At 36.7% G+C, this 26,457-nt stretch overlaps 1 protein-coding gene across 5 annotated transcripts in view; it reads right to left on the reverse strand.

Annotated features, from left to right (window-relative positions):
- The window catches only part of CSRNP3 (cysteine and serine rich nuclear protein 3), a 101,509-nt gene that overhangs the window by 58,885 nt on the left and 16,167 nt on the right, over positions 1-26,457 (reverse strand). For all 5 annotated transcript variants that reach the window (XR_004253388.1, XM_032189686.1, XM_032189682.1 and 2 more), the window contains exon 2: positions 13,886-14,056. Coding sequence is in view for 4 of the 5 variants with exons in the window: in XM_032189686.1 (XP_032045577.1) it covers positions 13,886-14,033 (148 nt within the window). In the remaining variant the exon portion in view is untranslated. The remainder of the gene's footprint in view (positions 1-13,885; positions 14,057-26,457) is intronic.

Raw genomic sequence — 26,457 nt, forward strand, 5'->3', positions numbered from 1 at the left:
AATGAGATGGGGTGAGGAAACCCCACCCTTCCTCCACTTCTCAAATCAGAGCAACATGGCAAAAGTTTTGTTTCTGACTGCAAGACTGTGACACATAGCAAGGCATACATAGGAAGCAGGAATGTCTTCCAGTGCCTGAAGAAAACCCAGAATTTAGATCCAATAATATTAACGAGTTTTGCAAGTTCAGTAATATTTAGGCATCTAGGAAATTAATTCCAGAAATCTGATGCATGTTTTCATGCTTACTGAAATAAATGAAGCATTTTGTTTATTAAGAGCCAATTTTTAAATAAGCTCAAGATTCTTATCAATTCACATGGTCACATCAGGAATCACATGCTCCCCTCTTATATGCTGTACTGTGAGAACCAGAAGAACGGGAGGGGGAAAGCTGTCTTCTTATCCAAATGCCTATCCACCATAGTGAATGAAAATATGAACTCCTACACTCAGTGGCTGTGTGTTACCAGCAGGCAGGAGGACTAGAGTCCAGATTGCTGCAAGAATTGGGTTCTGCTCTTGGGGGACAGCTTCAAGTTGTTTTCTTTATCAACAGATTTGGCACTAAGTGAAGGGCTCTCCTAGACGTAAATGCTTTGCAGGTGACTCCTAAAGTTTCAGTCATGGAGTCTGCAAGACACATTTTCCATGTAAAATGGAAATTTTGGCAATTGGCCCAATAGCATTGGGCCTACCTATCATCCGCAACTGCATTTTATGAACAATAGCATTGTCTGCATTTGATCTAGGTTGCTTTGCAGGATACACACACACACACACACGTATATTCTCCTATTTCCATTTTCAACAAAACAAATAAAATATGACAAGATAAGGTCAGAAACTGGAGGTACCTACAGGTTAGGGCAAGTACTTCAAGTAAACTGAGGTAGGACACTGGTTCCTTAACTGTTCCTTTATTGTATCATTTGTATCCTTCTGGTCTAAAATACTGCTTTTACACAGAAGAGGTTGAACAATGTGACACAATGTTCTTTTACAGAAATGTGATAAAAGTACACAACTGAACAAAAAGCCTTCATTCTATTAAAAATGATTGAGGTTTAGATTCCTCCCCTGTGTACTTCTAAGAAATCCTAATACATCTTTCCTGTGAAATAAACATTAAAAATTTGAATTAAAATCAATTTTAATATAGAATGTTGCTACAGTTTGTTAACAGAAGATCAGTTTATCTATCACAAAGATGGAAAATCTCTGCATAAGAGGGAACTGAAAATCAGCTCCTCACTGAAATTCTTTTCTATTAGAATACCAACGTTCAACTACAGATTCAGATATCTGATATTGTTACCTAAAGCATTTTAATACAGCATGAGGTAAAGGAAACAGGAATAAACATCACTGCATTGAGGGCATTGGTTTCAGAGATCTCTCAAGGAATGATTCAGGGGTTTCTACACATTTTGCACATCTACATGTATTATATGTCAAACTTCTCTACAGATTTGTTATTAGTCCTAGTTAAGCCATCTCTGATCTCTAAAACCCACTAAGAGTTAATGAAGCCAAGAAAAGAATTCACCAGAACTCCAAAAAGGTTACATGTACAGCATTACAATGTAGGTACTAAGCTTCATTCTCAAAAGTTGTTCAATAATGACTGTATGATTAAGCCTTATGTTGCAAGGTTTAATTGAATTATGACAAAGTTGAAATTGTTATTACACTTCAACGCAAACATACCACTCTTCTGAAGATTTTCACGTATTTTTACATATACATCCCATCTGTCTAGAGAAGGGCACATGTTAACAGTGCCCTAACTCAGTTTGTCATGTGAATTACTTGGTACTTGAAAATTCCCCAAAAGCACTCTCTCTGATGATGCAGCCACTAAAGGAATATGTGTTTATTTAACTTTCTAAATTGCATTTTATATTGCAACCATCAGTGGAACAATGGTAATACCAAAGGTCACTTTGGAAAGTTTTCCTGCAGTGCTTACCCATCTAAATTAATGGAGAACCCCTTAAGTAAACAAAACTGCTTCCTGTTGTGTGTTTTTTTTTTTTTAAATTGTAATTCTACCTGACTGCATGCTCATCACGCAAATGACAATTTGAGTATAGCAAAAGAAAAATATTTCAATATTGAAAGTGTTATCCTTTCTGAAATTAATGTTATGAGACAGTTATAATCAATTTCTCTTCACTTGTACACTACAGATGAGGAAAGCTGGGCCAAGTGAGCCTTCATTAAGCAGTATGTGTCCTCTTCACTGCAGAAACTCAACACAATCAAAAATCAGACATGACATGATTTAAGGCTCTAGCTATTGAAAGAGAATCAGCTTTCAGTTGCCTTCAGTAATGTCTTAGAAAGATAATCCAGGTAAAGTAAAAAGAAATAACATACAAGTCTCATTTTAGGCTATAAAAACAACCAACAGGAAAAAGCGATCAGTAACTGCTGTCATGGAACACTGCCCATGTGTGCATGCCCACATGATACAGTGCTGTACCTAAGCCTGACAGCTACACTTAGATCCACAGTCATTTGTGAAAAGCCAGGTTTGGTGTCTACATTCACATCACGGTTTCAGGCCTTTCAGGTAAGAATTAACTATACTTATGCTTTCTAGTTTTTCCTTCATCAATAGATGTAGCATTTAAAAATCACATTCTAATAACAAACACCTGAAAAGATATAACGATTGTACAGATTCTCTAGTATCTGAGCAAAACTTACAACAAATTATGAACATGTTATCTGAGAGATTTTTTTTTCCTCTTCTTGTTTTAATTAAGCATTTTAAATTACTTTGTGAAGTACTTATAATACTATACTGATTACACACAGTTCTTTGAACACATTTACTACTTTTGATGTGTTGGCTAGCTCTTTGTGCTTGAATAAATCATACCCATTACTTCCAGTCCTCGGAAGAAATAAATCACATCATGATGTGACAAATTAAAATACAAGCTTTGGAAGTACCTCTTCAGAAAACTTTGTTTCCTTTTCCAGAATATTAAACAGCTTATACTTTTGCAAGCAAGTGAAGAAAGATGCAAATATGCAACAATTAATTCATTTACAAACAAAGACAAGAACTTAGGAACATTTCTCCCCTATAAATCTAATTACAGTGGAAGCTGTTGATGTATATTAATCCAAAAGCTTTTTAAAATTATTTTAAGCAATTTTAAACAAATTTGCAGCTGGAAATTGGAATATTTTCCCTATTGCTGTTGTAAAATTGCTGATGAAAATCTCTGTAGATGTAAAATATAACATATTTTGTACCATCAAATGGTAGAAAACTGAAACTAGGTCTGCGTTATTGTATAGATAGATGCATGTGAATAACTGCTACTGTACTACTGACCTTGTGATCTCAAAGAACAGCAGTTTCTCTCAGAAGATTTTTAGACCTCTGAAATTATGTTTTCAGTCTGTAGACATTTCCTTAATCTGTCCTTAAAAAAATGAAATTCATGTCTCATTACTGTTAAAATGGTACCAACAAACATTTAGAATTTCTACCTTAGTTTTAGTGATGCCCTATACAAACTCACAGAATAAACAGCAAATTCAGTTTGTCTGCAACAAAACTAATTAACGTGAGGAAAAAATTTCAGAAGAGCATGTAAGTCACATGTATGAGTTAGTCATACAAGTTATTTAACCAAAGTATTAATTTAAGATTGATCTAAATTATTGAATACCTCATATAACATATTTCAGAAGGAACAAATGTGATTTTTTATTTTAAATGAGTGTGAAACCTTTGAGCACACAGCCAGTGTGCATATTCGGGTTCCAGTATACACTAGACACTTCTGCTCAGACACAACAGGAAGACTGAACACCTAAGCATCTTTTCACTGAACAGAACAAAATTCAGTAACGGCAAGGACAATTAAACATTAATCTTGCTTACCAAGGCAGGTGACAGACTTGCCATCTGTTGAAGTACTTAAAGCAAGGTTTCTTATCTTTCTAAAATCCATTTTTGGATATATGTTTTGAAGCAAAAAAAAATCCTTGATCCATACTGTACGCTTGTGCATTTGGCTATGGTAAAGGGAGAAGAAGAGAACAGGAGCACAAGCCAGTGACAGCTCTGACTTTGCAATTACAGGTACGTTAGTTTACTTGCTTGCATCACTTTCCATTTTGCCCCATAACACTTGTGATCAGGCTTGAAAATAACTTCATATTCATACCTTGGTTCAGTATTTCAGCTCAACTTGCAGAGGATCAGAAAGGAATATTCATTTCAACATCTCTGAACTCAGAATCTGAGTTTCTATGGCTTGACTGATAATTTCTCACCTTCTTCTGTGGCACTGAAAATTGAGCACTGCTGGAGACAGGCTCATGGCCAGACATAGTGAGAGGCATTGTGTTTGTGCCTGGAAGGTATTCTGTACTCATTGCTAGTTCATAACAACATGATTGTTAATAAACTATGATACAGACTCCAGATAGACCTCTGGCACTTTCCATATCCTCCTTCAGCACAGGGCATGCTCTGCTAGCTGTCACTCTTCAGACATATAATTTCTACAGTGTCATTATCTTGCCAATTCGTCTTTACCTCAACAATATTGACATGTCTTGATCTTGAACTTCAGTGGTACAACTGATAAATACTATTCTCTATTTAAGGCATGCTTATGATTTTTTTAGGATCTAAATAATTTGGAAAATAAGTTTTTGATCATGATACAAGAAATTCAGATGATAATTGAAGCCCGCGTCATAAAGGCAAACTAAACTACATCAGTCCCCAAAAGCATTAAGAACTCTCTGTTGTTACACAAATTGGTATTTGTTGCCAATACTGCTGCTGTTTGGTATTTCTTGCCAATACTGCTGCTGTTTTCATGCATCACAGTGTTGGGAAATGGATACAGTGCATGCAACTCCATCAAGAGCAAGAAAGAGGTTAACAAACAAATATTTATATATATATATATATATATTGAGATATGCAAACGAATTAGTCAGCTAATCTAATAAAACATGACCAAAGCAATGGAGAGAAGCATGCCAGGCAGCATGGAACACACTGAAGAGGTTGTATAACTTCAGAGCAATAAACAGGGCTACAAAAATGCACAGGCAGAAAGGGGAAAAGAAAATTCAGGAGAAGTCAAGAGGTGGTTCCTGCATCAACTGCCAGAGGCATACGACTTTGTGCATGTGAATAATTTAACATCATGTGCTGCCATTGGGACAGTAGGGATTGCAAACAAGAACTGTTAGGGATCTATATAGCCCCCCCACCTCAGCCTGTAGTAATTCAATATTTTTTCTTTCTTGTCCTTAATTTCTATGAAACTAAGATTCCTACACACTACAGATAAAGTACATTAAATATTTCAAAGTGGAACAAGGTTTTTCTCTAAATAACAACAAAGTCTGCCAAATAAAAAACAAGACAAATCCTTTCTCTGAAAACCTATTTTAACCATTTTTTTTCCTGAAAATCATAGTTCTAGTCAAATCACAACAGTTAATGACTTAATTAGTCACACGCTCTAGCCCAACACTTACCTTTCTACATTAATCTAATTGTCTGAAATGTGTATTTTAAAATGTCAACTCAAGCTTTAGTTCAAATGTCACAAACCGTCCTCTCATCTGGTAGCTTTTTTCCAAACACTCTCTGCACTATATTCTTTGAGGAGCCAGAAGCATGCTTTTGACACTGAATGCTCAATAGCTTGAGTAAATTTTATTCATACAGTAGGCTAGTGACTTGTGTCCATTCCACAAATCACTCAAAACTAAGAATACTACGAGTAAAACAATGTGTAAAAAGATGAAAAGCAGTAAAAGTCAATAGGTGTGCTTCATTTAAAAAAAAAATCACAAAACTTTCTCACTTTTTTGGTAGAATGTAGGTCACCTACAGTTTCCATAGTAACCACTGCTGAACCCGCTCTACAGATGACCACTGCCTATGGTTGCTTTCATTGATAGTAGGTGATGTACAAATACAGCTATGCCTCAGTTTGAATGAGAAAGAGCTAAAAAGTGCTTGGAATTGCCCTTAATTTGCTTTCAAATATAACTCCTGCTTTAACATTTTCAAAAGCATTACCTAATATCCTTCAGTAGATAAACTACCCGTGCTAACCCGTTGGAAATGCACAAAAAGTAACTTTCAGTACTAAAAGCTTATTCTTTGTCTGCATCAAGCCTGGACTCTCAAAAAGGGAGACAATAAACTTTACAAGTTTATGAAAAATATTTATACACAGCAATCCACTGAACATCAGTAATACAGGAAGTTCAAAAAGGACTCACAAGTACCTTAAGCTGTCTTTGATAAGCACACAGCAAATTCTGAAACTGTGTATTCAGTACATATTGCAAGTGGGAGTTAAAGACTTGGCAGAGTATTACTTTGCATGCAACCACACAGCGAAACCCACTGATATAACAAGAACCATGGATAAGAAAGGTTAAAGCCTCACTGGGGAGAAAGTGGTACAGGATTCAGTCAAACTGATGGTGAAAATCCCTTTCTCACCACTATTACTCTAGGGCATATAGAGTTGGCGATGAATTAATTAAAATACGAAGACTCTATATTACAAAAAGACACTAATTGGCTTTGATAAGGAATTGGGAAGTAACAGGACAAGTCAATGCCCCTGACCAACCACAAGCTGTTTTCCCCTTTAGAACAGTCGTTTCACTGTATTATGAGCTCGGACTGAACCAGATACTTATCGTTAGTTAACGCATTATGAAAGCTCTTAAACAAGGTTCAAGGTCTGGATGCTATACATATGCCTTAATGCTACTACTGCTACAAACACATTGTGGTGGACTAGAATCAGTATTCACATACACAATTAGAACACGAAAAATGTTACATATTCAATGACCAGAAGAATGACAATCAGTAGTATGAATGGCATTGAGGAGACTGTTTCTGATATTTTGTCAGTCTCAGATCTTAATTATTTAAATACTACAGTTAATAGAATTATGTGCATTTCTAAGATTAACAGAATAGCATCTTAGCACCTGTCAACTTCAGCAGTTTAGCAAGCAAAAAAGATAGCCTCTTCAGCTGCCATTGCCAGAAGTGCAAATCACCGACGTGCAGGAGGTGTCCTTGAAAGACAGCACTGCTGAAGAAGAACTGTGTCATAAACAGTTTCTTGGAGTTCTGATACACCACAACCGAGAATATTAGGCATACTGCCCATTTTTTAATATCTCTGTTCAAAACAAATGTGTATGAGAAAGGTAGGAATCTTCTGCAAATTTGTAGGAGGCAGTCACTTATAGATCTTACTGATCTGCTTGTTTCTCTCATTGTATAACTTGCATAACTACCTTCCTAATATATTGCACTCTACCTTACTTACTGTTTATCTGATCAGATATAAAGCTTTCCTCTAGCAGAAAGTTCCAACTGAAAACAAAGAATTAGCTCACATGTCTCAGGAGGTACTCGGCATCCTAGTACTTTATTCATGTTTCCCGGTCTTAAATAATGTATTTCTTACACAAACAGTGTAATTTGTTAAAAGCACTAAATCTAACTTGGCTTTAAGTTTAAAACCATAATTAAAGACTGGTATTAAAAACTTGTAAACCAGTATAAAATGCAGAATATGTACTAAACATATGAAATGAAAAAATGGTACTAAATAAGAAAAAGGAGGTTATTATAAGAGTCTTTCTGAAGCTTCATTTGCTTTGTAAGAGCACATAAAGAAAATCCAAGGGAAGCTGCTGAAGGACCATTGGGACTCTCAGCAGGAATAAAAGCTAGCACTAGGACAGAGCAGCCTTGAGAAAGAAAGCATCAAGAAAAATTTTCAGGCAAAAATGAAGCTATTAGAAGTTATAAACTGGTAACAGAAAAATCCATTTTCGTTCTTTTATGATTTGATTCATCAATGATTTCCCTACAGAATTTAATGTAATACTATCAGACCACCCTCAGCTTTCACTGGTATCCAAATGTCATAATGTTTCCTCATGTCTGAGAAGCAAGTCTGCTACTTTTAGCATCCAAGACATCTAAGTTTTCACCTTTATGAAACACATTGTAAAATTCTGGTATTATTTGTCAAAGACCATGGAGGAAGACTGCATTAAAATAAAGCCCATCTACATGCCAGCATTATAGTTTCTCCAGAAAAGAATGTTGGGTAAGACTAGATCAAATGCAAATTTAAAATCGGTTGAAAAGAAGAACTGACATTAAAGACTATGGGTTTAGGTACATTCCTCTTCATGACAAAAGTCAGAGTCATTATGATTTCATGTTTTTAAAATTCTATATACATGTCACAGATAAGAAAAAACAGACTTTATATTCTATGTATATAAATGATTTTCATTTATCGGTAAAATTACTGAAGTTATTTTGCAGATTAGAACAGCATCTGAAGACAGCAACTACTAAAAAAAGTATAGAACTAGTGCCTTGGATTTTATCCAATATACTACTTCAAGTGTTACTATAATTTTTGTTCTGCATCATAAATCAAGGACAAAATCCAACCATCAAGTTTAACTTTCAGCAAACCTCACAAACAAGAGATCAGCAAATCTCACTTCTTATATCACATTACTATCATTCTGAACTAGGAATGCCAGTCAGTACATAACATACTCCTACTCAGGAATGGACCAGGGCTTACACACCTGCAAGACACCTTTCTCTAACAAAAACAGAACTCTAAGTGCTACAAAATCCCAATCAACATTTTCCAGTAATTTTCTGATGTGTTTTTAAAATGTGTTCTGCACAGTAATGTAGTGAAAGGGGATGAGTCACTTTTACTGACTAAGAATTTACAAACTGCCAGAACATTAAATTCCTTTGATCTTGATAAAACTGGTTTATTCTCATTTTGTTCATTAGCCCTCCCTCTTTTCCCAGTTATGAGACAGCCAATCTGTGGCCCTTTCTGCAAGCTGACATATTTGCCAAGGAAAATCTGTTACCGGCACTTTCTTGCTCTTAATAAAAAACATCCTGTTGCTTGTCAAACTCCTCCTGCCTCAGGGAACCTCTTCCTCACTTTTAGTTCATATACGGTATGATCAACAAGCTGTTCTTCCACACCAGAAGTTATTAGCTCCTCTCTGTATTTCTACTAATTGTTCTCCTGTGGATTATGACCACTTTCTTTATTCTCTTACAATCCAGAAAGTCATTTTCTTGTTCTCTGCTCCCACTTTTTTTTTTTTTTTGACTCCCACTTGATGAAATTCCATCATCAGTCTCTAATACTGTTTTGCTGATGATTTGAAAAATTGCCAAAGAATCTCAGAAAGCAACCTGCTATGTAGCTTTGAGCCATATCCTAAGTACATTCCTTTTAGTGTTAACATGGTAATGTAAATATCCATGTGATGAAAAGTAAGAATGCCTTAAGTTATAAATTATCATTAGTTTTCCAAAAAGTTATTTAGAAACTGTAACAGAGTTATTTTCTCACCTGTTCTATCTGAGAAATTACTGTACATGGAGTCTGCCACAAGCAGGTATCCCTATTTAGGCGAAGATTCAATTACAACACTGATCAGTGAAAAGCTTCCCTGTGTTCCCTCTACTCTGTTGATAGAAAAACATTATACAGTCCAAAAAACTATTTCAGCACTTTATTTTTACTCTTCAATAATCAAAAATCATGGTTGTCATAGAAACTGTAAAAACTGAAGTAAATCATGACATAACAACGGGATAATGGAAAATGTCTGCTGGCTCAGGTTTTCATGTTGGAAATGCCTCAGTGAATTTACCTGGGGAGTCAAGTAGTTCCTCAATTTAACACAATCTTATAATGACAGGTACGATTACTGTTTTTAATAATCTGGTCAGAATTTGGAAAATATTAGTATTACTCCTGCTCTACACATTGGTTATAGCAAATGCACAAAGACTGTTCCAAAAAAAAATATCTGTGCAAGCCTCTAGGTTAAGGGGACAGAATTTCTTTAATCCAGAGTCTGAAATATCCTGGAGGGACTTCTGGCCAACATTCTCAACATTTCAAAGGTCCCATTTGTAGCTTTTTTAACTGAGACAAATCAAACATCACTTTAGAAACACACATTGCCATTAGCTTCAGTCTCTTACATACTCTATTCAAAAAAAGAATTAAGCTGCAAGGCTCTAGCCCAACTGAAGATGGTCCAGCTCCATGTAAAACACTATGTTAGGTTCTTTTCATGCAACACAAAAATCAGTAAAATAAAACCCTACTCTTAACTAATAAAGGCTAGAAGAGCCATTTGCTCTCCACCTCCCTGAGCCACATCACAGACCAAAATCCACACACTAGAGTGCAAAAGAGTTTACTGCAACAAGGTGACACTTGGTAATTATTAATTGACTGGAGTGCCTTACTGCAACCATTTGCCCTTTAAGCAGAGCCCAACCTGACAAAAATAATCATAATACATAGAAATATTGTTAGGCTATCCCCAGTGTAGGTGAACAAATCAAGTAGTTTAATCATGAATAATCTGAAAAGCAGCAGTGTGAATGTGGAAGTATTCAGATGTTTAAAAAAGAAAAAAGAAAAAAAAAAAAACAAACAAACTAGAAAGCCTTGTATTGAGTTTTATGGAGAAATTTGAGGGGCTTTCATTTTCTTCTTTGTTTTTCACATAGTTTCCCTAAACCATTTTCATTGTGTAGCTTTAATTTATTCTTTCAAATAATGAGGAGCATATATTTTGAATAGACAGCGAACAAGCACGCATTGGTTTTCCCTATGCTTTCCTAAAATTACCTTTTTTTAAAAAAAATATTACTATAGGAAAAACGTCTAAAATCATTCCCTGTGCTCCCTGAGCATGAATGTGCATGAACACATAGAAGCAGAAAGATTGAGGTATTGAAGAAGTGTTCAGCTCTGTTTTGTTTGACTGCATTGAGCACTTTTCAGACTTGGGTCTTACACATCTTCAGTGACCCTCCTTGCTTAGGGATTATGTTTAGTGGAAAGTCTGCAGTCTGCAACATGCTTCAGCAATCTGCAGAAGGTTAACTGACATTAGAGCAACTTTCCCAGCTGCATCTGAGATAAAGGTTGGGCCTGCACAAATCAACCTGTCAACCTCTCTAACCATTAGTTTAGAAGAAAGTTCTGATTTAAAACAAAATGAAATCCTGCTTCCAGTAAAATGAATAACAAACAAACAATGAGTGAAAGAGTAAACTTTCTTCAAGGGACTAAGAAACAAACACCATTCACCTTTCCTTTCCAAGAATGTCGTGAATTAATTTGTTTGCTGCATACATAGCACAGGCTTCTTACACATATTAAGTACACAAACATACACTTCTTCAAACTATACACATACATAGTTTACATACATATATAGTACACATACACTGTTATGCTTTTTGAATACTATAAATGTATACAAACATGTACACAGACATACACCTTTATTTACTGAAGAAGGTACACTCACTTCCAGGGATGCCACTGGGAACATGAAAAGCAATAAAATGCTACTGTAATCATTAAATGCTTCGGATATGCCCGACAATTATTTTTGATTAAAATATGCTACCACAGGAAAAGAAATAAAAAGATTAATGTAAAATGTTGAGTATTAATTATTAACAGCAGTCTTAATCTATATGCAGCTTATGAAATACTGTTAAGAATATTACATTTGACTGTCACAAAGAATTTTTATGTACTGACAGGGATTACGGGAGCTCATGGCATAATAGAGGATTTTTTAGATTGCAGTTGTGTCTCAGCAGTCCCTTGGAGATGCAATGAATCTGCGTATGTACTGATAAAGAAGAGTGAGAAGAATTTATATAAATCTTTTGAGATTTTGCTGAACAGCACAGTGGCTTTGGGCACACAGTAGGAGCCCAGACTTCAGGGAACATGTGTACAGAATAAACACACCACCACACAGAGTGGGCTGAGGAGGAAAGAATCCAACACTGATCTCAGATGATGTTAGAGCAAATATACTGTACATATTATAAAAGCCTATTGTTGTTCATATAACATAGACTAGTGAGGATATAGTTGTATACAGCAGCAAAGCATGTTTTCATGTTTTGCCCTATATTCAAATATTACACAACCCAATCCTGCAACTTTATCACATAATTTTTGTTTGTAAATAATCGTATTTATTTCAACATATGCATCTAGAGATCTTAGTCCGTTAATAAATTTTGACATCTTGGTTTTGTGGAGAGTGGTGACTCGTGAAAGTAACAATAGAAAACGGGAATCTGTTTTCTACCAGTATCAGGTCAAAATGTTCTGATTAAATATGCAACTCCAGATCCTTTTGTAAGGAAAAATCCTTTTTAAGTAGTAATCTGTTGCTGTGATCATTCCAACACACATATTCTGCCCAGAAAATAAGTATACTTCCAAAAACAATGGCTGTTAGGAAAATTGGGAAAACAAAGCAGTGAATATTGTATCATTACATAGAGCTAACAATATTTTATTTGAAGAAACAAACGTGAAAGTAATCACAAGCACCTCAGCTAATTTACAGGAAATATTGCATTGTCTGGGACTACAGGCCTGATTCTCCACCACCCAATACAAACACCACTGTAAAAAGTATATGTGGCTTCTATTTTGACTCTATTATAACGTCCAAGATTCCACTATGAAGAGACATGCTCCTTAAATTCAAACTTTGTTGTTTATTTCTACTTTACAAAGAACATTTTAATCAGTTTATTTTGTGATTTATAAGTCTGTTGTAGCAGTCAGGGATTGTTTTTGTGGGTGGTTTTGTTGTTTTTATTTGTTTGTTTGTTTTGTGTGTGTTTGTTTCCCTAACACAAACATTACAAAGCAGTTACCCAAACTGAGCTGTATTAAAGAAATACTGCCGTTGCCTATAGAAACCACGAGCAAATAGGTTGTGGCTTTGTCAAGAATAAAACAAAATGAAAAACAACAAAAAACACACAACAATGGAAAATAAATGAAAGCTAAGCAAAATAAACGCATCTACATCATGCCCTGAAGCCTATTCACGCTAGACTAAAGCTCTGGCAGACTGCCAAGTGGAAGAAATTCCAGACTGAAAACCGTATTGCTAGGCTGTAAGAGTTCAAGTTCAAGAGCCACCAGCAAGAGCCTGAAAAGACAATCAGAGCAGGGTAATGAGTTGCAGGGGGTAGAGGAGGGGGGTGGACATCTCACATCTACCTGTCTTAGATCTTTGTTCCTCTCACTGTAATTCTAAGTTCAGTGAGAAGCCTAGAGAAAACCTGGGCTTTTCAAAACCGCTCTACTAGCTACCACCTGCATGCTGTTCTTCAAGTGTCTCATACAGACATCAGGTATGAATATAATATCTTCTCCAAGAAAATTACACATTTCTTTCTCTGTTTACTCCTGTATAGAGCAGAAGAAAAAGACTGATGGCTGTTTGGTTACACTGGATGAATGGTCATAAGGAATAACTGTTAAGCCACGGATTGTGCAGGCTACTCTCAACACTGAACTGACAGGAACAAGCAAAAGCATTTGTTTTAAAGCTTAATTACTGCTGATTTTCCCTCTTTCCCCAAATCATCACCCAAAATGGAAGATGTTCTCCCACACATTCATAACATTTCAGGTTCTCTAGATGAAAACAATACAGTACAGAAGTTAAGTTGCCTCAAACTCATTCTGACAGCTACTAATTTTTACAAAAAAAAAAAAAAAACACAAAACCGACTAGATGAAAGTGGTTTTTAAACAAAAGTATTTCCTCAGTGTCAGCACTGAAATGCAGTAGAACAGGGGGAAAAGAAACACACATCAAAGAAATCCAGGTAGCCTACATTGTATTACTTCAGAGTAAGATGAACCTTTCTTAGCTGTTATAAAAACAAGGATCATGTCTTACATGCCACTTTAGTACTTACGGGTAAAATGATTAGAAGCTGATGGATGGACATTGCTTCCACTGTCAGCACTTTCACTGCTAGAAATGTCATCATCTGATTCCCACACGCAGGAACAAGGTGAGGAGCCATCAACATCTTCAAACTTCCTCTTTAAAATTCCACTCATTGCTGCAATGCTGTCACATGCACCTGTAGCAGGAACAGAGGCAACGAAGCATTGAAACATCTGCCTGCTGTCCAAGTCTTCAAATTCATTTATCATGGAGGAGTTTATATACATGTATAAATCTGATACTATCACCTTTAGTTAAATGGTTCTTTAACAAGAGTTTTTAAACAACTTTTGCAGGAAGAAGTCCAAAAGACATTCTGACTTTCTTACAGGCAGTTTTTTCTTCTTAAGACAGAAGGTAAATGCCACCTGTTTTCTACCAGCACATCTGAAGTATTATAACTAATCTCATGCATAAAATTAAATAATAAATATTTCAGTTTTGGAGCAAGCTTTAGCTAAGCATAAAGTACACATAATCCAATATAGTTCAGTAGAAACGTGCCTTCATGTAACATCTAAAAACTTAGCTGGCACCAAGAAACATTACATAGCAAAAATCAGTGTTCCCTACCAAATATAGTTCAGAAATACATGCTCAGCACTATCAAATGCCCATATTTTCAATTAGATTTCAGAGCATGAGATGCTTAGCATCTTGACAGGCCAAGCCCTGCAGACACAGTTCTGGCTCATTTTGCAGTTTTAATTTATGCATAAGTTTGTTGCAGAGCATTTATGAAATTAAGATATGAGTAGTGGTACATATGTAGACTATTTCCATTCATATGAACAAACTATCAAAGGACTGAAATTATCTTCATGAGCTTTGCTTCCTAATAATACTGTCCAATATAGCCAGAGTCGGGTTGACAATTCCTCAATGTTTCTCCTTCATTTATAACAGCTGACCTTCTTATCTCCATTTATGGAATAACAAGTAAAAAAAAAATAAGATCAAAATAATTTTAAAGCAATTCCTAGATCATGCTAACGCATCTGATAGGCTAAAACATTTTTTTCTATATCTTTAATTAAAAAAAAAAATCTTAAATTTTCTGTCACTATCATTACTGATTACATCCTTGTGAAGATGGAAAATTAATTCCTAGATCTTAATTTAAAAGTTACAGATAACATCTACACTCTGACTACTAATCAGTGGAAAGTTGCTCTAAATAGCTGTGGGGAAAAAAAAAAAAAAAGTTGCTGCTTGATGCTTTCAAGCATACAGTAGCAAAAAAATCCCATTCCTCTGAATGCCACTCGTCTGCAAGATGCCAGTATAATTTATTTCATAATGAAGTTGTTTTCCTCTGCTAAGTTTTGTTCTACCTTTTTGGATGTGTCTAATTGAGAGAAAAGATTTCAATATAGATGTGGAATGCTAAGATAATGCAACGTAATGCTCAGAACAGATGCTGCATAACATGATCTTCACCACTGAACTTTTTTTGACTGCAGAGCACACAAAAAGTTAAATAACGAATACATTAGGTTCTAATACTGTCAGTCACTCAGGCAGTTTTAAATGCATATGCTTGTCTAAATCTTCTCAGCTTGTTTTATTATTTATGAAAAACCTGTTTTCCTGAAAGGGATTTCTTCAGCCTAAATGCATGACAAACACTACAGGCTTAGATCTCAACCTTTGACCTTTTGTCTAAAAAGGAGTTATCACATACTACAAAGAAAGCATTTTAATTTTTCATGCTGAGGACAAGGAAAGGTGCATTCTGTATCATTTTGGAAAAAAAAAATAATAAAATAAAATAAAATAAATTGTTAAGAATCACCCATTAATATAAAAAATACACTTTCAAAAGAAAAAAAAGGAACAAAACCCAAACACACTGGAAACCTAGAAAAATGGAGAGAGGGCAGAAAACCCCAAAGGATAGGGTCAGAAACAACTCCTTCAAACTGCCCTCTGTGTCTTCACTATATCTATTGCCAACCACCTTTTCCACTGCCTCCTGCAGTGCTTACAGCACTGAATTTGTGAAATCACAATTATTTCCATGGCAACTGCCTGCAATATCAAAACCAAAGGATTACAGCTTGACTGCAGAATAGGGTAAAGAAGCAGCTGGAGTGTGAGAAAGAAAATGCTTACACTCAAACATCTCAGTGAAGAGACAGAAGAGTGAGAAAAGGGCTGACAGTTTACTGTGCAAGCAAAACCTAGGTCAAATCCACATCTAAGCACATTGAAATTGTGGCTACGGAGTCTTAAAGCCCAAAGAACCTCTGTCATTACTACACTACAAGGCAAACCTCATAGCTATAATCATCACTAGCGTGCAGACCATCAGAAAGAGCTAATTTTCATAGCCTGAGACAGTTACCAGACAAAAGCCCTTTTGCCAGACATTGTCTTCTGCAAGCATACCACACAGTGCCTAGATGACTAACATACATCTTGCCCCTCAGTAAAGCTGTCACAGATGGTGAGTGTCTCAGTCACTGTAACTGTTTACAGCTAGTAGCAGCAACAAATATTTTTCACACCAAAGGGTTTTACATTTCCTTGTGTTTAGCACAGCCTACATTTGCATCATGTGCCATGACCTGGCAGCAGTAAAGCCATTGTATTAATATTTCTGGAACAAACCATAAGAAATGATTCCCAGGATCCCTGAATGGATGGACAGAGTAGTTCTACAGCCAGCTAGCTGATACAGATAAGCCAGGAGGTATGGGAACACTGCAGAAGATGAGTATCAACACGACACTTAAAGAAGGCATAACTATCCATTTAAAAATGTATGTACAGTTATCACTGCTGCCCAATTTTGTTCTGAATCTCTCTTGCGGGAAGATTATCTTATCAAGAAGGTTGCTTGACAAAGCAGTCGCACTAAAATTTAGGTGTTGTCACTTGTCTAGGATCCGTTGATTCATGTCTCTCTGGTATCAAGTCTCTGCAGGAAAACGCTAGATGGGGAAAAGATATTTGCACAACTCAAGAGCTTGGATATCACACAGATAGATTACAGGGCGTCTAAACCTGTTTGTACACACTACGTACCAGCAGGAGATCCCCTCAGAATCACATCTGTATAAACAGCTGCCATTCCAGAAGCAATATTCTTCAGAAAGAGGCACATCTGCGCAGGAGTGCAGCATGTTCGATTGGATACATTTAACCCATGCCTCGTTTACACAGACATCGTGCAGTACCTGCATGACACATCCACACCTCCTGGATCAATAAGCCCGGCAACATACAACCCAGTACTGGTTATCCAAGCGTCACTTCGCACTGTTGATCACGTGATACATCCCAGTGGAACATGGAGCCCTACTTCTGACAGCAATGAAGCCACAAGGTTTGTGTTATCTATAAAGGTTCCCAAAGTCCAGAATCAGGGAACTAGGACAGGGAACTCTAAATTGTCAGTCTTTCTGCATCACAGCTACAACTGAATCAGTAGTTTCAAATTTTGGGGGAGTCAAACTGAAGCTACTGCAGTCACACGGCAAAAGCAAAATAAAGCAAAATATCCAAGACAGTCCATCACACAAAACAGGATTAATCTCTTACACACAGAAGCGCTACAGCAGTATGTATATTCTGAAGAAAAATGAGCAAAGGTGTGCATTTCTGCATCGAATCCAGTACACAAATGTACATGACTCTACGGGAACCAACCTATGTCATGTGACTGAGAAAAACAGACGTCCAGAATAGAGTGAACATGGAAATTAAAAAATAAGTCACTATGCTCGAACTCACAGTAAGATACCAGTGAGTTTCAGCCTTCAGAGGCAAATGCTGAGACAAGAACCAGCTAGTCAGACAGCAAACTGACAGTTTAGGTGAAAAAGAAAAAAAGACGGCTTGCAGAGTTCAATTAAAAACAGACCTTTGTGGATGATCATTAAATAGCTGTCTAAAAACTCAGATGGACTTGGACCAGCACCCTGCTGTCTCACACAACCAAGTAAGATGCAGACAGTGGAAGCTTCCCTGTGTGTTGATGTATGCTTCACAACACAAAGTGCTCACGCAGTGAAGTGCTGCATCATCCTCTGCCACGCTCCTCACCATGCTAATGGGGCACTAATCTACACCAAGGTGAAGCACAGCTCAAGCTGAGGTAACAGTATATCCGAACAAGGAAAATCAGCCACATGTGCCTTGTCATGAGCTGCAGGTCAGGCATCAAATACCCATTGCAGACAAGGGTTATGAGAGAAAATGGCAACTTGCCTCAGCAGAAGCACAGGATGAGTGCCTGCTGGAAGGAAAATCCATTTTCCTCAATCCCCCACATTCATCCTTTCTCCTTCTCCTCCTCTCTGAAAAAGCCACAGGCACATAGGGACAGTTTGACCAGCTCCCGGCTGCAGGTAGCTGCCTGGTGAAGCGAGGCCTCAAGGCACCATGGCAACGGGCTCTGCCTTGCACGGTGCCAGACAACTGGCAGACACCCCACATCCGCAGGCTCAGAAGCAGCGAGCTATTACTGGAAGAGAAAAACCCCATGCGGGTGCGGGGGGCATTTAAAACAGTCACAATGCTACCCATAACCTACAGAGTGAAATAATGCAAAAGCCTGGCTAGATTGACTTCCTCTTGTGCCTGAAAAGGCTGGAAATTTTAGAAAACCATGGTAACAATCTCATTACAGCAGTCCTGCAGATAGCAGGAATCTCCAAACACCAGCAAAAAGCCCCAGAAGAGCTGGTAAAGAATTACTGGTGAGTGGAAGGGAGGGGTGACACTGCAGCATTATCTGTGGCACTAGGAGACATTTTTGCTGTGATGTTCCCCTGTAAGACATGCTGCCACCAGTCTTTCACTGCCACCCATGGACAGAAAAAAAAGTAAAACAAAAAACAATCCACAAAACAAAAAGCACCGGTACCTCGTGAGATAGGAGAAATGCTTTAAACTCTCCCTGTGCTGCCTAACTTGCACTTCTGCTATCTGTTTGAAATGTGCTAATAGATGCTAAGAAAACACACAACAAGCTGCAATATAGAAATAGGGAATTCACAAAATCCTTGGTTAATGACAACAAGACCAAGACATGCTCATCCTACTCATACTCTACAAATAAATGACTGTGTTGTAAAATTCAGCACTAGATATATATATACAGCTCATGTATCATCTTATGGGAAATAGAACAAGTACAGAGCATACCTGTGAAGTCATAAACATCAAGTATGTATCATATGCAGTAGCCACAACATAAAATGGAACAGATATGCAATAATAAAATAGTTCCCTGCCTCAGATTATATATTTTCCTGCTTGCTATAGGAAACTGTTACTGACTAAAGCTCAGGAAAAACAAGATACAAATCCAAGAGCACAAAGGCATTTAGGCTAAAATAAAGTCCAATTAATTGCTTCTTTTGTTCACTTATGAAATATTATTCTGCACTAATTCCTTCTTGAGAGCTGATCACATACCATAATAAAATCTACCTAATTCTTACCTGAAAATAAAAATAAAAGGCAGCCATCAAAGACTTGACGTATGAGTCACACAGTCTTTTGCCTCATCTCAACTGTATCAATTCAAAGTATGGAAAAACATACGGTAAACTCTAATGTAGCAGTACAGATTCTCTTCCAAACAAAACCCACTTCTGTGTAAATGACTGCAAACAGAACAGGAGGATGCAGAAAACAGATGTTACACACAAAACATTACTGCAAGTACTCATCACAAACAACTCCCACCCACTGGCCAGTCAGCATGTACTGTAACATGCTAGGGAGACTTGGCAAATCATTTCACAGTTAAATCATGAATATTGATGCTCACAAGCAGAGATGTTTGGGTTATTTGTTGTGATTAATATTCTTGTTGAATATATGTCTATTTCTTAGCTCACAAATAACTTGATATATTTTTAAGAATTTTTCTTATCTGCTTAAAAACATCAGTAACAGAGATGGTCATGAAATAATCAAGGTGTTTGCTTAGTTACACATATCATGCTTTATTATTTTGCTCTTTGGGTAACTGACAGTTTGAAAAGGGAAAAAAAAAGGAGTCATAACTGAAAGCATCTATAGCGACAACATCACTCACACAAAGAATACCATTTGCTTGTGAAAATGACTATTCATGTAAAGGACTGCATTAATGCACACACAAATCCATTTGCATGAATGCTTGCAAACAGTGAACAACAGAGGTACAAGAACATGAATCAAACAGCTGTTCAGAATTCAAATTAATGTTTGCAATACATGTTTTGGTGTATTTGGCAGCTCTAATCACAAGCACCAGTTGTCAGAGGTAGGCTCTGATACTTTCACTAGTACAGCCTGTAAAAACTAAAACCACATAGCAAGATAATTCTACTTTGAGATTATTGCATAGGCAACAAGGAATACCATTAGTATAATCTTACTCATAAATTTGCGCTTATAGCAGTGGTCAAGTTACACAGTTATAAACTAGGAAAATCCTTTACTTTCTTGCTTCAGTCTAGCTAAATCCATAGCACTAAGTAAATGCCATAGGAATAAGGCTGTGTATTTCAACCTAGGGAATTTGTTCCGGCATTGCAAGCCAAATCCTGCCAAGTCTGCTCTTTGCAGGGTTTCTATACCATTGCTTTAGAGCACTCCTGATTTCACACTTGAGTACTAATCCACGAATCTTCTAGACTGCCTACACATTGTTGTACACTCCACTGTACGCGCCACTAGCTCCACCAGCAATGAATTTAGAATGCCATAGGGATGCTGGCATATGCTCACCTCCTCTCCCTGCACGCAGTATGGATGCAATAGTCAGTGGTAAATCTGTCACCCTTAGCATGCCATAAGGTCTCCAAGAGCATGCCATAAGGTCCTACATACACCAAGTGTGCACATATCCCCTTCTCCACCATACAAATATAAAATGTCCATATATAACAGTATTAAAGCAGCTTTCTGATGACTGAGTTCAACAGTTACAGGAAACACACAAACAATTCAGTAAACAAGAAAATTCTAGGCTGGTTCTCCTAGGTCTTCTGGAATGCCTTCTCCTAGGCATGGTGCCTGAAGAGCAAAGAGAGAGGGGGTAAGAGGCAGTGATAATTCAAGCAGACATCCAGGAACTTTGTAGTCAGGCCTCCAGGGTGCAACCTGGCAGAAGTAGATTCAGAGGCACTCAACAATGAAAGAGACATTCCTTTCCAGATGAGATTTGCCTACAGAAGGGACATGGTTCGAGGCTGCATTTCATTCATAACAGTTTTTTAAATTTGCTGCATCAAAAACTGCTTCCACATGAGTGAATGATGCATAAACGGTACTGTTTCCTACAGGCAAACAGGAGATCAAGAAGCAAGTCATGCTGAAGATGGGTCACAAACTCAGGCTCATAATACCTCACCTTCATCTAAGTCATCTAGGACACTTTTAGCTGGGCCTGTCACAAAGTCCTCACCAAAGTTTTCAGGTAAACCACCAGCAACCTGGTGCTGACCAATTATCTTCTGTAAGGCTTTAAGCTTCGATGATGAAATTTCAGTAATAATTAAAATCTCTTCATTGAACAGTATTGCAGAAGATGTTCCCTTGCTTCTGTTTGAGGAACAGAAACAGTGCAACTTATTTGGCTTCCATTATTGAAGCATCTGTATCCCAGAATAAAATTTTAAGATTGTATGTGAACCACGAAAAGGCTTATTACTTTTTAGAATGTGCTGCAGAAGGACAGTGTATGGCAAAGCTCTGGCCAGGAGATGTCAACTGTCCACAAAACTGAGATGTAAGCAGGACACTGCCACCTGACAACTGACTTTTACGGGTACACAGCCTTTTAAAGAAGAGTGAATGTGGAAGTGATGGAAGAACTGGACTGTTCGCTGTATGAGACAGCATGCTAGCAACACATCATTATTGCATCTGTTTGCAATTGGACAGAGCGTTTGGTTTGCTTAACCCCTCACTAGCATTCCCTAACTGGAATGTGATTCTGAGACCACCAGCAGTGTTTTCAGCATGTTTTTGGCACAGCGCCTTTGCATTAAGCTGCTCCCAGCAACAGGAATAGCAGTAGGGTCCAGCTCTGTAGTGGAGATTGGAAATGCAAACAACTTAAAAAGCGCTGAAAAATGAATGTTCTTTAATTTAAATTTTGCATATTAGACCAGGTAGAAACATTAGTAGACAAGCTGCAATCCATCCTCATACTATTTCAGTACTCATCTTCCACACCCTTCTTTTGTGAACATCTTGTACACTGCCTGCTGAGGAGCTGCACAAAATGGTAGGAAATCTTGTACATCTCAGGATACTCCTGCCAACATACACTATGGATTTAGCCAGTATGTGCCAAAAGGGCGTTCAGACCTCTCCAGCTGAGACAGCATGCAACAGGGCGCAAATCAGCATGTACTTAAACACAGCCTGTCTGCTTGTTCACCATTGCCAACAGCTAACAGAGACAGCACCAATTCAGTAGTTCTTCCTTTCTGCCCCATGATTCCTGCATTTTGGTACAATGTTTCTTCTGAAATCTGTAGTGCTTAACAACAGAGTTTTGTTTGTTTGTTTAAAAAAAAAAAAAATGAACCTGAACTACAAGAAGAACCAACATAAGCTAGTGAAACAAAAATGTCTTAGAGCATACTTGGAAAAGTAACTCTGAACTATGTTTTCCTCTTTTACCCAAAAAGACATGAGCAAACTCTTCCAGCTTAATGGTTTTTGTATGAATGGGGACATGCATGTGTATGCACAAATTTTACATATCGAAGTAACAAATCCTTCGTACCTTGCTTTTGCAATAATTATTGACAAAAATGATGTTACCTATACATGAGAGGATGTCTTGAAAATGTCTGACGTCAGGTGATGAGGGGTTAGAAACATGAGAAATGGATGGGTTGGTATTTTGGGGGGACAGGAGAGCCTGTCTTCACCTATGTAGTCTGATACCAGCTGTATAGCACGGAACAATTAAATTCTCTCCTTTTTCAGGCATAAACAAATAATGCAGAAAAGAACTGGAGGGAAAAAAAAAAAAAACACTAACCTGGCAGAAACTTCAGCTTATCTGTCTACAACTTGCTATTAAAAAGAAAAAAAAAGGCAGTACTCTCTCCGTGTTATTATCCCTGTCTTCCACAAATTCTGCGCAGAGACATGCAATGTGTGACAAACTTTCTCATTACAGTTTTCAGCAGATGAGAAGTTCTGCCTCTATACCCAGAAATCAAAGGAATCATGTCAAATTGGCACAACTCAGCTACAGCTGTAAAAACACACTGATGTTACTTCCAATAACTTATCAGACCTTTGCTTCCTTAAATAATGATCAGATTTACTTATTATCTCCATGGAATTTTAAATTACATACTGTAGGAAAGTGGTCTTTAATTTTACTGTGACCCAGCTTTTCTCACCTTAATACAAAAAAAAAATCTCAACATGAAAGCCTGCTATGATTAATTTTTATTGTCCTCATAGAAAAGTTTTTATAATCCATTTACTAATTTGCCTTATTAATATGTTAATACTCTCTTATAGAATGAAAGATACCAGATCCTTTCCTCTTACTCATTTCAATTAATCAAAACCAAGTGCTCAGCTTTCACTTTAAGTAACCTTTGGTACTCGTGTTGTCAGCTAAAAATGGATTTTAGTATTAATTTGCAGAGGATTAATTATTTATCTATGTAACAATACCACGTAATATTTTAATGTTGCCTTTGAGACACTGCAGAACAGGGAAAATGCCTCATTCAATGCTGGAAAATTAATCAGTGATTTTGATCTATGCCAAAACAAAGCACATATATACTAACTAAATAAAAAAGAGGCACATTTCGCCCACCACGCAGCACTAAGGAAACATCTGTCATTTGTTCTGTTTTCTTGGCACAGTCAGGAAGCCAACCAATGGAAATGAAGAGAGAGAAAAATAAATAGAAGAGTGGCATTTTTCATATATACTGAATACCAGCTAACAACAAAAGAAGTTGTAATATATGCAGGGAATCAGTAAGTTAGAAGTGGATAAAAAAAATAAAATAGTGGAATTAATTCTTTAAAGGATGAAATTCCTTACCAGTGCAATTACTTGCTTACAACAAGCGGTTTTTTAGTGATTTAGTCTGGAGCTTTTGTTTAAGACAATTGAATATTTAACTTAAAATAATTTCTATTATTTTTTAGTCGTCTACACATACAGCTGATGAGAAAATCTTCACAAAAGATTTGCAATGTATTTAAACATATATATTTTATTTGCACAAAGGAAATGTACAAAGGCAGGGCTTAAACATGCTCTTCCTGAGTCCACTGGGAGTAAGCCTGTATCCACAAGTACATTGCACAATGCATGCTCACACCCCCACCAGGAACTTTTTTCCAACTTGCTGCCTGCTTTCTAATTCTTCAGCTGTCCTGCCTCCCACTCTCACGCTTGCTTCTCAGTAGGGTCTGCAACCAAAGCTAATGAGTTTATCTCATTTCCACCAAGCTGATGAGTGCTGGCAGCAGCTGATAGGGAATACTGGATAGAAAGTGTAAATCTGTAGTTCAGCAGAATACCTGAATCATTAGGAAACTTTAAAACTAGCGACACGCATAGTGGTTTTATCCAGTATCTTTCACATTGTCATTATTAAGTAGGTATTTTTAGCCAGCAAAAGCAAAATCCATCGGCAGCAGCGGCGTTTCCAAGGAGACAGAATAATTTAAATACATGTGGTACTAGATCTTTGTTTTCATCAACTCCTCTCTGTTACTGGAGCTGGTTTGAGTAAAATTTCTCATTTCAGGAAAAAAAAAAAAAGATACATATCAACTGCTTACAAATAATCAAATATCAGGATGCATCTCATCTATTTTTCACTTATTATTTACCAGTGTGCACATTCCAGTGAATAGCAGATATAAAAACAGTTTCTCAGTTTTTCAGAATAATTTTGTGAATCACTAAGTCTTACTGATTTTTTGTTTAGCAAACTTACATCAGGCTCCATTCTCTGAAGAAATGGCTAGAAGAAAATGAAACAACACCTTATGCTTACAGCTGGTTAGGTGTACAAAATGCGGACAAAGGACAGAGTTTCTTCCACTCTTCTTTAGCAATCAGTAAGAGTTTTATTGTCCTTCTCCAGCTAATTTTTAATTAAGTCCCATTTTGAGAAATTTAGGCCTTCTCTAAGTGAATACAAGAAAACTGAATATATGCATTTACTGATTTTAATCTCTCAAATCTAGTAAAACTAACTTCTAATATTTTAGCAGAATCTAGCTTTATGAATATACAGTTATATAATCTCAAACTAAGCTGAAAACTTCTAATCCTTCCCTTTATTTCAATGGGGTATAAATGGACTGTGACAACTAGATAATCCCCTGACTATATTTTCAGTGGGGTAGGAAGATGAACAACTAATTAAAAGCTAGTTGTTCATGAAATAACACTCCCAATTTTTCTATCAATGGATTAATTCAGAATACAGTATTGAAAGACACAGGTAAGTCTCACAAAAATTAACAACTGCTAAGGAACAATCGATTATTTAAACAGGAACTTCTTCCATAAAATACTTGATATCAAAAATTGCTTAAAAATTAGGTATTTCTTAGATTATTATAACTAACTTCAAGAAATTCCAGGAAAAAAAAAGGTCACATCAGAAATATACAGTGGTTACTCGAACATCTGCAGCAGCTCCTTTAATATAATAATGAGATTAAATTTAACAAAAAATATAGTTATCTGAATCAACTCCCACCACAGTGCTATCTCCACCAGTAATGTCAAGTAATGTAAATGACTGTTTAAAAAAAAAAAAAAAAAATCTATACATCGGCAACAATATATAATCACAACTCATTTATTTCAATCAAGATTTCTGATTCACACCAGCATAATGGGGTCCTGTACTATAATAGCTATTTGCTACATGTAAAGCATGCAGAAATAAGTCAGTAGAGTACACACGTTGAAATCTGCACCCCAGGGAGGCAAATACTGGTGTCTCCAAATTTTTCGGTGGAACCAGGACTGTAATTCTATACCCTCAAATAATCTATCTTGATAAACAATCCTGTTTTCTGTAACAAGTGAGTTATTTGCTACTTGCCATCCTCAGTTTCTGTGAGCTTAAAGCTACTGGTAACAGGTAAAATTGGTAAAATATGTTTCATACAACCTACTTCAACAGTTTATTGAATCTGGTATGTAGCTGCATTAAGAATTACAAGATTTGTCTATCTTGTATGCATAATTTAATTATATGCACTTTTATGACAAAAAATGTATGACTGAATTATAACCAGATACATTCCTAATAAAGAAATAATACAAAAATCCACAATACAGCCTTCATCCTTTAAGAATTGCTCTGAGGAGCCACTCTTTCTGTATGTTCAACACTAAATAAAAATATGTACATTTTTTGAAACAGTTTATTTTTAAGTCCCTTTTCCTACCCAAACTCAAAGAAAACATTTTTAGATTTTCCTGCACTGTTTTACTGCTGGTAGCATACACTGTATTTTCAACAGTATTTCCATCACATGTAAGATTTCTCTTCCTATAGCCATATG

Source organism: Aythya fuligula, chromosome 6 (genome assembly GCF_009819795.1).
Source record: "Aythya fuligula isolate bAytFul2 chromosome 6, bAytFul2.pri, whole genome shotgun sequence".
NCBI classification, from domain to species: domain Eukaryota; kingdom Metazoa; phylum Chordata; class Aves; order Anseriformes; family Anatidae; genus Aythya; species Aythya fuligula.